The sequence below is a fragment of the Brienomyrus brachyistius genome, unplaced genomic scaffold (genome assembly GCF_023856365.1).
Source record: "Brienomyrus brachyistius isolate T26 unplaced genomic scaffold, BBRACH_0.4 scaffold45, whole genome shotgun sequence".
Classification (NCBI taxonomy): domain Eukaryota; kingdom Metazoa; phylum Chordata; class Actinopteri; order Osteoglossiformes; family Mormyridae; genus Brienomyrus; species Brienomyrus brachyistius.
The window spans coordinates 1081440-1096546 of NW_026042320.1; the positions used below are offsets into that span (position 1 = coordinate 1081440).

General features: G+C 44.1%; 2 protein-coding genes across 17 annotated transcripts in view; one reads left to right on the top strand and one right to left on the bottom strand.

Moving 5' to 3' along the window:
• The window catches only part of LOC125723029 (NACHT, LRR and PYD domains-containing protein 3-like), a 39834-nt gene extending 26536 nt beyond the window's left edge, over window positions 1-13298 (bottom strand). For 3 of the 6 annotated variants that reach the window (XM_048999424.1, XM_048999423.1, XM_048999420.1), the window contains exons 1-6: window positions 13208-13298; window positions 5043-5144; window positions 4418-4531; window positions 4067-4180; window positions 3716-3829; window positions 3366-3479 (exon numbers count right to left, since the gene is read on the bottom strand). In XM_048999424.1, coding sequence (XP_048855381.1) covers window positions 3366-3479; window positions 3716-3829; window positions 4067-4180; window positions 4418-4531; window positions 5043-5104 — 518 coding nt within the window. In that variant the 5' untranslated portion in view covers window positions 5105-5144; window positions 13208-13298. The remainder of the gene's footprint in view (window positions 1-3365; window positions 3480-3715; window positions 3830-4066; window positions 4181-4417; window positions 4532-5042; window positions 5145-13207) is intronic. The other 3 variants (XM_048999422.1, XM_048999421.1, XM_048999425.1) reach the window with 3 other exon arrangements.
• LOC125723030 (NACHT, LRR and PYD domains-containing protein 3-like) overlaps window positions 1-15107 on the top strand; it is a 325815-nt gene that overhangs the window by 130965 nt on the left and 179743 nt on the right. The gene's annotated exons all lie outside the window — the stretch shown is intronic.

The following is a 15107-nucleotide window of genomic DNA, read 5'->3' on the forward strand; positions in this document are numbered from 1 at the left end:
ATATTTCACATGTAGCATACAGAGTGTCCCTGCCAGGTACGCTGTGCCATTTTCTAACAGGTTGAATGTGTGTTTCAGCACATGCCTTTATTGTATTTTGTAAGACATTTGGGCTTCATATGGTCTTTACACATTCTAAGTTGCAAGTTCCATTTTTTCTTCATTACCTATAAAATGCTTTGTCTGTCGACACATTTATATTTGCATATATCACGCTAATGCCAGGGTAATATTAACGACATACATTAATTAATTTGTCTTTTAGCCTTGATCAAAGTTTAAAACTGAAAAACAGATTAACACCGATTGTTACAGACAGTAAGCAAATGCATGAAACTGAAATCACAATTGCCGAATCAAGAGAAATGTATTTCAAATTACGACATATTAACGCATGTATTTTACGATTCCTCGGACCACGCTGTTAGAGAAACGTTTCTGTGCAGACCCGAAGCTGAAACTGTGAAACTCGCTTTCATTTGCAAAACAATGATCAGACAATCTCTCTAGACCTTCTCCCCTTCATCGCCACTATCATTAATGGCCCCATAACTTCCGGTCATTTACCAACAGCATTCAAAATAGCCAGGGTCTTTTCCATCTTAAAAAACCCACTCTAAATCCCTCGGACACTTACAACTACCAACCAGTATCGCTTCTTTCCTTCCTTTCAAAAATCCTCGAACGTACAGTCTACAACCAGCTTTCTCTCTATCTCTCTCAGAACAACCTCCAGGATCCTAATCAGTCTGGCTTCAAAGCAGCTCACTCTACAGAGACTGCCCTCTTAGCAGTCACCGAGAAGCTACATACTGCCAGATCAGCCAAACTGTCATCTGTCCTCATCCTTCTTGACCTATCAGCAGCATTTGATACGGTCAACCACAAGACTCTTCTGTCCATCCTTAGGAGTTTTGGCAGTGGTGGCTTGGCATGGCGCTGGCTTGCTTCCTACCTAGAAGGCCAAACATACCAAGTGACATGGAATGGATCCACATCTACCCCACGTTGTCTTTTCACCGGTGTCCCTCAGGGCTCGGTTTTTGGACCTCTCATATTCTCCCTCTATACTAAATCTCTTGGAGAGGTTATATTCTCACATGGCTTCTCCTACCACTGCTATGCCGATGACACTCAACTCATCCTCTCCTTCCCTCCCTCAGACACTCATGTCTCCGCTAAGATCTCCGCATGCTTGGCAGACATCTCATCTTGGATGACCTCTCACCAGCTAAAACTCAACACTAGTAAAACCAAACTGCTTTACATCTCGGCTGACTCATCCCCCCTCCAGGACCTTGCGATCTCCTTTGATAACTCCCTGATCCGTCCTTCGGGTTCTGCTCGCAACCTTGGGGTTACCATGGACGATCGGTTGTCCTTTTACTCACATATCACCAGTGTTTCCCGCTCTTGTCGGTTTCTCCTCTTTAACATCAGGAGGATACGTCCATTTCTTTCCACTCGGGCTACTCAGATACTCATCCAGTCCCTCGTCATCTCACGCCTGGACTACTGCAACTCGCTTCTAGCGGGTTTACCACTGCGCGCCATCTGTCCCCTCCAACTGATTCAGAATGCAGCTGCTCGACTTGTTTTCAACCTTCCCAAGTTCTCCCACACCACTCCCTTGCTACGCTCTCTCCACTGGCTTCCTGTAGCTGCCCGCATCAAATTCAAAACACTGATGCTCGCATACAAAGCTAAAGAGGGTCTGGCACCATCCTATCTAAAAGACCTCATCACACCCTGTACTGCACCCCGATCTCTCCGATCCTCCAGCACTGTTAGACTGGTCCCACCACCCCTCAAGGCACAAGGACGACACATATCTCGGCTCTTCTCTGTCCTGACGCTTTGTTGGTGGAATGAACTCCCCATTAATGTCCGAACAGCGGAAACCTTGGCTGTCTTCAAGCGACAACTCAAAACTTTCCTTTTTCAGAAATACCTGAAGTAGTACTCTGTATTCTTACCCAGCTCTTTTCCTTGTGTATGTGTGTGTGTGTGTACGGAAAAAAAAAAAAGTGTTGCACTTTCTCAACAGAGTATTCAGAGAGATGGTATTCATAGCCTGGTTCCTTATTAAGCTAGTATCAGAAAAATTCATTGCAGCGTCTTAAAGCACTTATGTAAGTCGCTCCGGCTAAGGGTGTCTGCCAAATGCTGTAAATGTAAATGAATATACTCATCAGGAAGACCAGCTCCATCACAGGACTGATCCTGAACAAACTCATTACAATGGCCAGCTCCATCACAGGACTGATCCTGAACAAAATCATGACGATGGCCAGCACCATCACAGGACTGATCCTGAACAAACTCATTATGATGGCCAGCTCCATCACAGGACTGATCCTGAACAAACTCATTACGATGGCCAGCTCCATCACAGGACTGATCCTGAACAAACTCATTATGATGGCCAGCTCCATCACAGGACTGATCCTGAACAAACTCATTACGATGGCCAGCTCCATCACAGGACTGATCCTGAACAAAATCATGACGATGGCCAGCTCCATCACAGGACTGATCCTGAATATACTCATCAGGAAGGCCAACTAGCTGTTTCATAAAGCATGTCAAACTTGAAGCCTTACTCTGAGAGGATGATATGAGTCCATGAGTGCATTTATTTCTTACTGAAATAGAAACATCCATCCCAGAAGGAAACAGTATATTGTCCACTCGTTCTCAATGGATATACAGCCATGTATAGGTCAGACTGCTTCTTCCAGCTATATACTGAACATGTAAACTTAAAGTGCAATTTTCAGTATATGTACAGTAATCCTCATTCTTTTACCTCAGATGAATTTAACATCGAATACAGACCAAACATCTGTTTTAATTTTCAAAGACAATGAGATTTGTGAAAGTCAAAAAGATGTATTTTTCAAAAACCTATTTTCTTTACATATTTTATGTGCCTGTATACAGGGGCGGCATGGTGGCGCAGTGGTTAGCACTGTTGCCTCACACCTCTGGTACCTGGGTTCGAATTTCCGCCTGGGTCACATGTGTGTGGAGTTTGCATGTTCTCCCCATGTCGTCGTGGGGTTTCCTCCGGGTACTCCGGTTTCCCCCCACAGTCCAAAAACATGCTGAGGCTAATTGGAGTTGCAAAATTGCCCATAGGTGTGTATGTGTGAGTGACTGGTGTGTGAGTGTGCCCTGCGATGGGCTGGCCCCCCATCCTGGGTTGTTCCCAGCCTCGTGCCCATTGCTTCCGGGATAGGCTCCGGACCCCCCGCGACCCAATAGGATAAGCGGTTTGGAAAATGGATGGATGGATGTGCCTGTATACCTTTTGACTGAGTGTTTGAGTGTTTTAAACAGTATTTGTTTAAATGCACATTTACCTTTGATCTGTAGGAAAAGGTCCCTCTCTCAAGTTGAGTGTCTTTCCCATTGACGCGTCACTCTTCATGGAAAAACAGCTGGGTACAGGGGAGTCTGCTCTCTTCATCAGGACACTGTGGGCAGCGAGAGGAAACAAACCCTCATGGTATAAATATAATTCATATACTCTGTGCAGCATCAAATTACATCTTCAGTAAGTTTTCAGTAAATTCTCAAAGATGATAGGATTTGTGAAAGTAAAAAATGATGCATTAATTATAAAATGACTTTTCTTCTTTGTATGTGCCTGTATGCCTTTTGGCTGAGAGTCTGAGTATTTGAATCAGTGTTTGTTTAAATGTATATTTACCTTTGATCTGTATGAAAAGGTCCCTCTCTCAAGTTGAGTGTCTTTCCCATTGACCTGTCACTCTTCAGGGAAACACAGCTGGGTACAGGTGAGCCTGCTCTCTCCATCAGGACACTGTGGGCAGCGAGAGGAAACAAACCCTCATGGTATAAATATAATTCATATACTCTGCGCAGCATCAAATTACATCTTCAGTAAGTTTTCAGTAAATTCTCAAAGATGATAGGATTTGTGAAGGTTAAAAAATGATGCATTAATTATAAAATGACTTTTCTTCTTTCTTTTTGCCTGTATGCCTTTTGGCTGAGAGTCTGAGTATTTGAATCAGTGTTTGTTTAAATGTATATTTACCTTTGATCTGTATGAAAAGGTCCCTCTCTCAAGTTGAGTGTCTTTCCCATTGACCTGTCACTCTTCATGGAAACACAGCTGGGTACAGGGGAGTCTGCTCTCTCCATCAGGACACTGTGGGCAGAGAGAGGAAACAAACCCTCATGGTATAAATATAATTCATATACTCTGCGCAGCATCAAATTACATCTTCAGTAAGTTATCAGTAAATTCTCAAAGATGATAGGATTTGTGAAAGTTAAAAAATGATGCATTAATTATAAAATGACTTTTCTTCTTTCTTTGTGCCTGTATGCCTTTTGGCTGAGAGTCTGAGTATTTGAATCAGTGTTTGTTTAAATGCACATTTACCTTTGATCTGCAGGAAAAGGTCCCTCTCTGAATTTGACTGGTCGATCCATTGACGCGTCACTCTTCATGGAAACACAGCTGGGTACAGGGGAGTCTGCTCTCTCCATCAGGACACTGTGGACAGCGAAAGGGAACAAATCTTCATTTTATAAATATGATTTATATACTGTGATCAGCATCATATTAAATCTTCAGTCGATCAGTCTTCTGCTTAACCTGCTGTGAAGCTCTTCATACAAACAGGCTTGTTTACAGTTAGACATCATGTGAAATAAACTGTCTGACATAAAAGTTACATTTTGGTATGAAAGTTTTAATTATCACTGTCACAGGTTCTAGACTTGGCTGTTGTTGCTTTTTCTTTGTATATTTACTTGCTCTCTACCACAATATGATATGTGGTGATTTAGGGTAGGAGGGATTATGTGATGGGTGCCTCTAAAATAGAAGAACTGGCTGATTTTGGAGCAAAGGGGAAAGAAAGGAAATGCTGAGGCATTTTAATATTAAACTACAAATATTAATATGCTACCCAGCCCTAACTAGGAACGCTATTTACTTTTAGCTTATGGCCTGACTATAGACCCACAGAGCCATGCATGCAAATGGGCTGTAACACTGTTACCTCTCAGTCCCTTTTGTTTTACGCGCCACAGAGGGGCTCATTTCAGAAGCAGCTCCCTCCATTTTGGTGCTGATCCAGAGCAGATGATTTCTGCTGAGGTCTCTGTGAACATAAAAGGTGAAAAAATCCATACAAATGCATTATCTAATGATCAAGACTTTGAGAATGAACTAGCTACTGTTGGAAAAATAATGTTTTGCCTGCCTAATTTCTGCTATAGAATAACTTTAAACTTTATGTGTACATGTGGCAGGTCCGTCAGAATAAGCCCGAGCTGGAATGGAAGACATGTTGGGCATTATACAGATATTGGCTCAGTTGTATGTACAGGTATTTTAACAGGTTTGAATTTCCACCATGGAATCGACACAACTTAGTGTGGCTCCTTGCAGGGGAGTTTCTAGCTATTTGAAAGATCGGGGATTAAGTTACGTTTACCTGGGGCTTGACTGTTTTTGTTTTGAAAGAAGATCAGTATCAAAGCTGAAACGGTCAGGGCTTGGCTTAAAATGCTCTGGGCTACAGGCCCAACTGATGGGATCTAGCGACCTTCCTGGCACCTTGTCAGATAAATACAGGAAGTACATTTTCAAATTTGAATATAACATATATTATGCTTTATTACAAGGAATGGAGCAAATTGTCAGAATAACCAGAACAGAACAAGCCGGATCCAGGGATGCAAGCCGAGAGGCGCTTTATTACAGAATAAGAACAGAAGAACAGAAGCGTTGTAGTTCCTTCAGGTTGCGAGGAGGGAGCCAGCTGCGGATCGCGGCAACCTTCTCCTCCATGGCAACAGCTCCTTGCCCGATGATGTAACCTAGGAACTGGATCTGAGATTGATGAAATTCACATTTCTCGAGCTTAGCGTAAAGGTGATGCTCTCTTAATCTTTGTAGGACCTGGCGGACGTCTCGGAGGTGAGACTGCTCATCCGGCGAGTAGATGAGTATGTCGTCAATGTAGACCACGACACTGCGGTGAATGAGGTCCCGGAAAACCTGGTTCATAAAGGCCTGAAATATAGAGGGACTATTAGCCAAACCATAAGGCATAACGAGATATTCGTATTGTCCCTTACTGGTGACGAACGACGTCTTCCACTCATCTCCTCCCTGGATTCGGATGGGGTTATAGGCACTGCGAAGGTCAAGTTTCGAAAAGACGCGTGCCTCTCGTAGCTGTTCTAGGGAGGAAGGAATAAGCGGAAGGGGTTCTCTTCGTTTAACCGTCACAGCATTTAGGGCCCGGTAGTCAATGCAGGGGTGTAGACCTCCATCCTTCTTCTTGACGAAGAAGAATCCGGCGGTGCACGGAGACGTGGAGGGACGGATGATCCCCTGTTTCAGGCTTTCCCGGATGTAAGTATCCAGAGAGTTCTCCTCCTGGCGTGAGATCGAGTAGAGTCTTCCTTTGGGGTTTTTAGCCCCTTCTACGAACTCGATCGCACAATCACACTCACGGTGGGGCGACAGGGTGAAGGCTCTTGCCTTGCTGAAGACGTCACGGTAATCCTGGTAAGCATCGGGGAGTTGGGTGAGGTCCTCGGGTCTGGGGCTCTCAACGCTGGAAGTCCTGCACGGCACGGACATACAGGCGGACAGGCATGCAGTGGACCACTCAGTTAGCTCACCTGTCCTCCAGTCAAAGTGAGGATTGTGATGGAGGAGCCAGGGATAATCTCATAATAATATCCCTAATATCATAGGGTCCTTCGCTTGGGGTAGGACATGCACGGTGATCTCCTCCTCATGGAGTTTGCCGACACGCAGGGTAAACGGGTAAGTACAGTACTGGACCAGCCCCTCCCTCATTTGTTCACCCGTTACTCCCAATACTGAAAGGGGTTTGGCCAGTTTCCGGAGGGGCAGCCCTACTTGGTGAGTGAGGGAAAGACTGATAAAGTTACCGGCGGCTCCACTATCAACCAGAGCCTGGACTGCGACTCCGTGTTCCTCGCTCTCCACCCGCACTGGAACGGTAAGCTGTCGGCGGACGAAAGACGCAGCCGGCGGTTCACTTACAGGGGTCGCCTCTCCGCAACAGAGGCACAGACCGTTCTGAGTCCGCCTCTGACGCTCCGCCGAAGTGAGCGGCGTTTGTCCTAGCTGCAGTGGTTCGGGTGTCTCCGGAGCGGGGGCTGCTGTGACGCGGCGAGCCTCGCTCAGGAGCTGGCGGTGACGGTGATCTCTCACTGTATTGTCGAGCCGTACAGCCAGGCGGACGAACTCGTCGAATGTCATCGTATCTCCACGGGAAGCGAGCTCATCCTGAAGGTCTTGGTTAAGTCCCCGGCGGAAGATGGTAAGATACGCGTCTTCCGTCCACTGGAGTCCCGCAGCGATGGTGCGGAACTCCACGGAATAATCCGCTGCGGAGCGGTCTCCCTGTCGACAGTCCAGGATACGATCACCTGGACAGCGCCCGACAGCGGGATGGTCGAAAACCTTGACCAGCGCACGGCGGAAGTCCTGGGTCGAGTCGATGAGCGGGTTGTGGTTGGACCATAACGCCGTCGCCCACTCGCGAGCGCGTCCGGTTAAGAGCGAGACAACAAACCGCGGCACTGGTCGGGATTCCCGTCGTAGCGTTCGGGCACCGGGATGGGAGCAGACGTCATCGAGCGAGGCGGGGAAGCCGGAACCGGCAAACGGGCTGCCTGTGCTGCCAGGAGCTGTTCGACAGCAGACAGGCGATCCTCCAAACCTGCGCGGCTTGCTGAATCCATTGAAATAAGGCGAAGTATTCTGTCAGGATAACCAGAACAGAACAAGCCGGATCCAGGGATGCAAGCCGAGAGGCGCTTTATTACAGAAAACCGTACTGAGGCACCAGAAGGAATAGGCGAGAGACAAGGTCGAAAAACAGGCAGGGAAGTCATAAGCCGGGGGGTCAGTCCTACAAGGAGGCACGGGACAGGAACACACAAGGGCACGGGAACGAGACTAGCCGGAGCAGGCAGGGTAGAGGGGTCAGGAGCGGGAACGGGTCTGGAACGGGAGAGAGAGAGGGGTAAGGAGAGGACACGAGGTAAACAGGCAGGGTCAGGTAGCAGGGAGAGACAATCGACAAGAAAGTGCTTAGCAAGGCTTCTCATAGTCAGCGCAATACTTCGCACTGGGCTGGTGACTTCTGGCTTGCTTTATACCTAGGCTCATTACACTAAATGAGCCTCTGCTGGTGGTGTCCGCCTGTGGGGGCGTGACACAAATATATTTATTACCACAAAACCCTAGTACTTGTGTACACGCAAACTCATTCCATCTTTCGGAGCCTTGGGAGTGCCACGGACAAGGTTTTTTTCGTGCACAAGATGTATTACATCATACACAAAATTTCGTTTAACAAGCCCATGAAACACTAAAATGGGCTCCTGAAATCCCTATGTGCCCATGGTTTGCTTTTCTGCACTGTTTGGGGCCCCTACGCGCTCCATAGCATCTTGTTATCCAAACTGCTATTCCGTAAATTAAATGCACACTGTAAAAAAAATCCTGCTGTTTTTTACTGAAAAAACTGGCAGCTGTGGTTGCCAGAATAATTCTGTAGAAAACACAGCAAAACTAAAACCAGCATTACGTGACAATGCATAAATTTAACAGCATAAAAATGTATATTACTGTAAAAAAACTATTTAATTCAGCACTGTATTTCTGCTGAATTAGCATAAGCCCAGCAATTCTTTCAGTAAGATTTACATCCAGTTATCGATTATTGTACATTGAATCCTATTCAGTTTCAAATATACCAAACATTAGTGGAGTAAAAACTTGTCATTATTGACATACCACAACAAAATGTGTCCTTTACACTTAAATTATAAGTGACATGTTTAATCAATGAGTCTCCACCTCCGCATATCTGCCCCTTTTTAAAGTGAGCACAAGAAGTCATGAGGATCATACTCAACCCAGATTTACCCACCATCATGAGAGAGACTCTGACCAAAGAGGACCTTACAGCTTTTTCTTCTCTTGTGTTGAAGCTTTCTGAGACATGGTGATGAGGTAGAATGATTATTCTTCCATGACTGTCACATATTAGTTATCAGTCATAACCATACAGTATACAAATATTTTTGGTAGATGATCATACTTTTTTTACTATAGTCTTGCAATTTCTAATATAAATTATTCCATTCTCTTTGTGCAATGTAGTGATGTACAGTACTGTCAGCAAAACAGCATGATACTACCATCACCCTGCTTGACCATTGGTTCAGTGTTCTTAGATTAAGAAGACAACCTCACCTTGATCCCCTGCAAACATATCTCTTTTCATTGTGGTCAAGCAGAGAAGTTAATGACACATTCACACGCCATTGTGACTGCCCCCCCACCCCGTGAATATGCAGCCATCAGCAGCCTTTCAGACTGTTAGTCAGACAGAACACACTAAGGAATGTGTCTGTTTTATTCTAGCACAGTACAGAACCATATGTTTTTTTACTTTTCATTTTCCACTCTGTCCACCTTTATTCTCCAAAATCAACCTTATTACTTTGTTTAGGTCTGTAATTAGTCTGTTACATGTATCTTGGGTCACTCTCCACTCCTATAATAACTCTATTGCTTGGACACGCAACTGCTTTGTACCTGGCTTGGCCTCCTTGCAGATGAAGTATTTCATCATGTGCCAAACAAGTTTAATGGGCTTCAAATATGTTTAATTTTCATATAGCACATTGTCCCTCATTGCTTGAAAATATCAATCTTATTACTTTGTTTAGGCCTGTAATTATTGTATTGCACACATCGTGGGTTCACCTCATCTCCAAAAAGGGAAGTAAAATACAAAATTCTAATTTCATCAGTAAACTGACTAAAACACATATTGCTAGTTTTAGGCCATCTTTGCCTCACAACAGAAACAATTTCTTAAATTTCACAAGCCATTTATTGCAGTGTAGTCAGTTTATTAATGAAATTGGAATTTTGTCTAAATATAAGAAAATTATACTTGCTTAGATTTTCATTTTTCATTATTCTACCTGATTTCAGGTAAGTCACTTCAGCTTTCATGATCAGTGCTCCCCCTGGTGGATGGATAAATCATTGCAAGTACTTTACACACAGAGAGGTAAGGGGTGGATCATGCTGCCCCCCCTTGTTCATTACATCATCGTGGGGGGATCTCATTACAGTCAAGGTCCCAACCAGGACCCAGCAGGGACCAGCCAAGGACCAGCCAAGGCCCCATCATGGAAACTGGGGAAAATTCAAGTGGCTACATCTGTATAAACACCATGCAGTGTTAATTTCACACTGGCACATTCGCTGTGTATGAGGATCACAAGAACCACCCCGATTTGCCAACCATCATGAGAAAGACTCAAAAAGGACCTCTCAGGCTTTTGATACTGCATACCCAAGTTTTGTTGGCCTAGTGTTGATTATTTTTTGACGTTTAGCAAACTGTGTGTTAATAAGTTAAACAAAGGCATCTCTTACATGTATTTTTTGCTTTAGCCAAAAGTTTAAAAAAAACTATAATTGTATATATTTTAATGGGTGGTGGTGTGTATTTGTTGACCTAATGGCATTTTGGTTGCCTGTTATGAGCTTGGTTGGGTTTTATATGTTACAAGAGTTGCGACACCTTTGCTATGCAGCTCCTGGTACCACCCACTTCCCTGTAATGATGCTGGATGTTTATTTGCATATCATGACATGGTACAGCCTTTCAACAGAGTTCTGCTTTTTTTCTTATTTTCTTTTTAATTCACCCTGATGGTGTTGAATAAGGCAAGTGTAAGTAACCTTAGTAAAATCAGCTTCCAGTTAAAATACAGCAATAGATTTTGCTAAGATTTGTTTTTGTGGGCTCTCTTGCGCTAGTGAAAATGCAACAGATATAAGTTCCTTTAGTATCATACAGTCATAACCATTATTGCATCGATCCACTCAAGCATAAAAAAAGGCCCAAGTTAATAGCATTAAAACATCGTGGGGACTAATAACCATGACATACCATCCTAGAACACAGTGTGTTCTACAATTTAAGGCCAATAAAAATCTGAATATTAAATGAGCAAAATAATTTGATTTGTTCTTCTATTCCATGTTGTGGTCTAAAAGCAATAAGGCCACCACCCATTATATCTGCTTTAGGGAAAATGCACTCCTCTAGCCACTAGGGGAGCTCTCACAGTCTCTGAGCTCTGATAAATAATTATGTTATAAAGTCTAACAAGCTTTATTATCTGTGTCAATAAGCACTGCTTTTACACTAACACTCCTGTGGCCACTAGGGGAACTCTCACCTCTTCTGGGTCCAGCTAAATAATTATGTTACGCATTCTAACAAGCTTTATTATCTGTGTCAATAAGCACTGCTTTTACACTAACACTCCTGTGGCCACTAGGGGAGCTCTCACCGTCTCTGAGCTCTGATAAATAATTATGTTATAAAGTCTAACAAGCTTTATTATCTGTGTCAATAAGCACTGCTTTTACACTAACACTCCTGTGGCCACTAGGGGAGCTCTCACCTCTTCTGGGTCCAGCTAAATAATTATGTTACGCATTCTAACAAGCTTTATTATCTGTGTCAATAAGCACTGCTTTTACACTAACACTCCTGTGGCCACTAGGAGAGCTCTCACCTCTTCTGGGTCCAGCTAAATAATTATGTTACGCATTCTAACAAGCTTTATTATCTGTGTCAATAAGCACTGCTTTTACACTAACACTCCTGTGGCCACTAGGGGAGCTCTCACCTCTTCTGGGTCCAGCTAAATAATTATGTTACGCATTCTAACAAGCTTTATTATCTGTGTCAATAAGCACTGCTTTTACACTAACACTCCTGTGGCCACTAGGGGAGCTCTCACCGTCTCTGAGCTCTGATAAATAATTATGTTATAAAGTCTAACAAGCTTTATTATCTGTGTCAATAAGCACTGCTTTTACACTAACACTCCTGTGGCCACTAGGGGAGCTCTCACCTCTTCTGGGTCCAGCTAAATAATTATGTTACGCATTCTAACAAGCTTTATTATCTGTGTCAATAAGCACTGCTTTTACACTAACACTCCTGTGGCCACTAGGAGAGCTCTCACCTCTTCTGGGTCCAGCTAAATAATTATGTTACGCATTCTAACAAGCTTTATTATCTGTGTCAATAAGCACTGCTTTTACACTAACACTCCTGTGGCCACTAGGGGAGCTCTCACCTCTTCTGGGTCCAGCTAAATAATTATGTTACGCATTCTAACAAGCTTTATTATCTGTGTCAATAAGCCCTGCTTTTACACTAACACTCCTGTAGTCACTAGGGGAGCTCTCACCTCTACTGGGCCCAGCTAAATAATTATGTTACGCATTCTAACAAGCTTTATTATCTGTGTCAATAAGCACGGCTTTTACACTAACACTCCTGCTAAGAGGCTAATGAAAATGAACCTTTACCTAACTAACCTAACTAATACAATTTAGAGACAGGTCAGTGTCATCTGAGCTACATGGTGCAACACTATTTTAGCCATTAATTAAAACGAGACCCAGACATTTTAAAAAGATTGAGTAACAATTTTTTGTCATGAAAAAACAGTGTTACTGTGCATCTGATACACACTTATAATGTAACAAGCTTTATATTGCCACGTTCATGTCTGCTGTTTTGAACTTTTGAATCGATATTAACAGTGACAGCCCATTAAGTAACAAAGTGTTTTCAGATCAGCGATCTATTTTATTTGTTTTGTGTTACATATCTGTATTTTAACAAAATACAACGTTATGTGATGTGTCACGTGCATTTTATGAGTTTAAGTAAACATGAACGATCTTTTCTACGCATTACAAAAAAGAGCTTTCGTTTCGCTGTTTTCAGTGGTGCGCGCTCCCGAGACAGGCATGCATTCTATGGCAGGGATGCCTTTTTCGGCATAACACCTGGATAGGCTCCGGACCCCCTCGATCCAGTAGGATAAGCGGTTTGGAAAATGGATGGATGGATCACCCGTTGAGACTCTCCGGATTAGTCATTTCGTCCAAACCGAAGGGCAGTTACAACCATATAGCAGATACGGTGCGGTGCTAACCATAAACCTATAAATATAACTGTCCCCTGATGGTCACCCCAATCAAAATTTTCTGCCTACGCCACGGGTAAAACACGCTTATTATATTATTAGTTGCATCTGTTGGATTTAGTCTTACCTTGCAATGTAAATATCTTTACATTATTCCAGAATCTTATTCGTGTTTCTTGCTGAACCGCCGACCCAGGCTTTAAATCTTTCACTTTCATTTATGGACAGAGTCGGCATTATCAGCTTCGTCCTGTGGTGGGGGTGTGGAGATTCCCTGCCCTCCGGTAACTGACGAGCTGCACCTGGAGGGGGCGGAGGAATGAGGATTCTGAGACAGATAAGAGGGGGGTTTCGGGACCATGCGAAATAGGAAGCGTGGGTGTTTAACACAGCGACCCCTTTTTCCCCCCACTGGCTGCCGATTCGAGGTGGGGGATACAGTGTGGCCGCCGCCGATATTAGTTCGGCCGCCGGTGAAGAGAGCTGGGGGTAAATGTGTTGGGAAGATGGGGGTCCATGTTGTCGGTAGGACTGGCAGCGGGGCGGGTCGAGCTCTGATGCCGGGGCTTGTGGTCAGTACGGCACAGCGGGGCGGGTCGAGCTCTGATGCCGGGGCTTGTGGTCAGTACGGCACAGCAGGGCGGGTCGAGCTCTGACACCGGGGCTTGTGGTCAGTACGGCACAGCGGGGCGGGTCGAGCTCTGATGCCGGGGCTTGTGGTCGGTACGGCACAGCGGGGCGGATCCTCTCCCTTCTCTGGAGGAGGACGGGGAGGCTGGTGTTGCCACAGTTCTGGGAAGTAAGCGTCCTTTATAAAGTCGGACGTTAGTTTGGATGTGTATGTGGCTGGGTGCTGATGAGGTTTTTAGGCTGCGGCAGCATGAGCTCAAGGTAGGGAAGGATAGTTACGGGGGTAACTTTTAATAGCATGTAGGGCGTATTTCCTTGACTAGAGTTCGTAGTGTTAATTGTATACTTTTTCGGGTGTGATACGTAATGTTGTCATTTGTGTATACGTGTGTGGTCACGTATAATATCTCCCGATATTTGCTACTGCCCTTTAGCAAAGCCTGTAGCCCCCTATCTGCGTGTATTCATTATAAATATTTCCTATTTTTATCCCTGTCTCCTTTGTCTGTACCTCCCCAGAGAAATTATATAAAGATGGTGGAAGTAGTTACCACTGTAGCCTCCAAAATAAGTTGTAGTGTTACCTATACTATTCAGAATACGCTAAACATATTGCAGTACCAAACGCGGAAGCGGTCTAAGGCACCGCGTATGATTTTGTGGGATATTATCCATGTGATTTAAAAATTACTGTAACAATAAGAGAAAGGAGACAACCTCCCTCCGCCAAGAAGTATATGTTATAGCGCATATTCGGCATATAAAAAGCTGGTCTGCAGTGACATTTAAATCATTAACACGGTCTTAATCACGATTCACTATTCACATTTGTCGCAGTCCTACAGCTGCTATACACAGATCCCTCTATTTCTCAACACAAGTGTTAATATTTGTGTTGAATTTCCCTAACAACAACACAAAGGCTATTTACAATATCTTCCAGCATGCTCAGTGGTGCCATCTCACTGGCGTCACAATATTTATGAATAATGCTAACTTCAGGCATCCCAAAGTGAATTTAGCTTGCAAGGTAACTGCCTCAGTTGTTTCACTATATTATTGAGGAAAGTGTTTTGATTATCATATCAAGATAAACACCTCTGCAATATGTAAACCAAAACATGGAACATCACATTGGTAATGCCTTAACAGAATTCAGCTGTATCATTTTTGTTTTATATCGCTGTTGGGAACAGAGTGAACATGTCACAACTTGTAAACCTTTTATAAACACATTTCACAAAACACATACATTTTTCAGCTGTACTACTGATCTGCTTACCAAATTATGCGTGTAAGGCCGCAGGCCTTGCAGGTTCCGACGGTCTGAGTTCTGGCAAGCCTGCAATGTTTCGCCCAGTGTCCTAAGGCTCCATCAAGATTGGACCCAAATCACC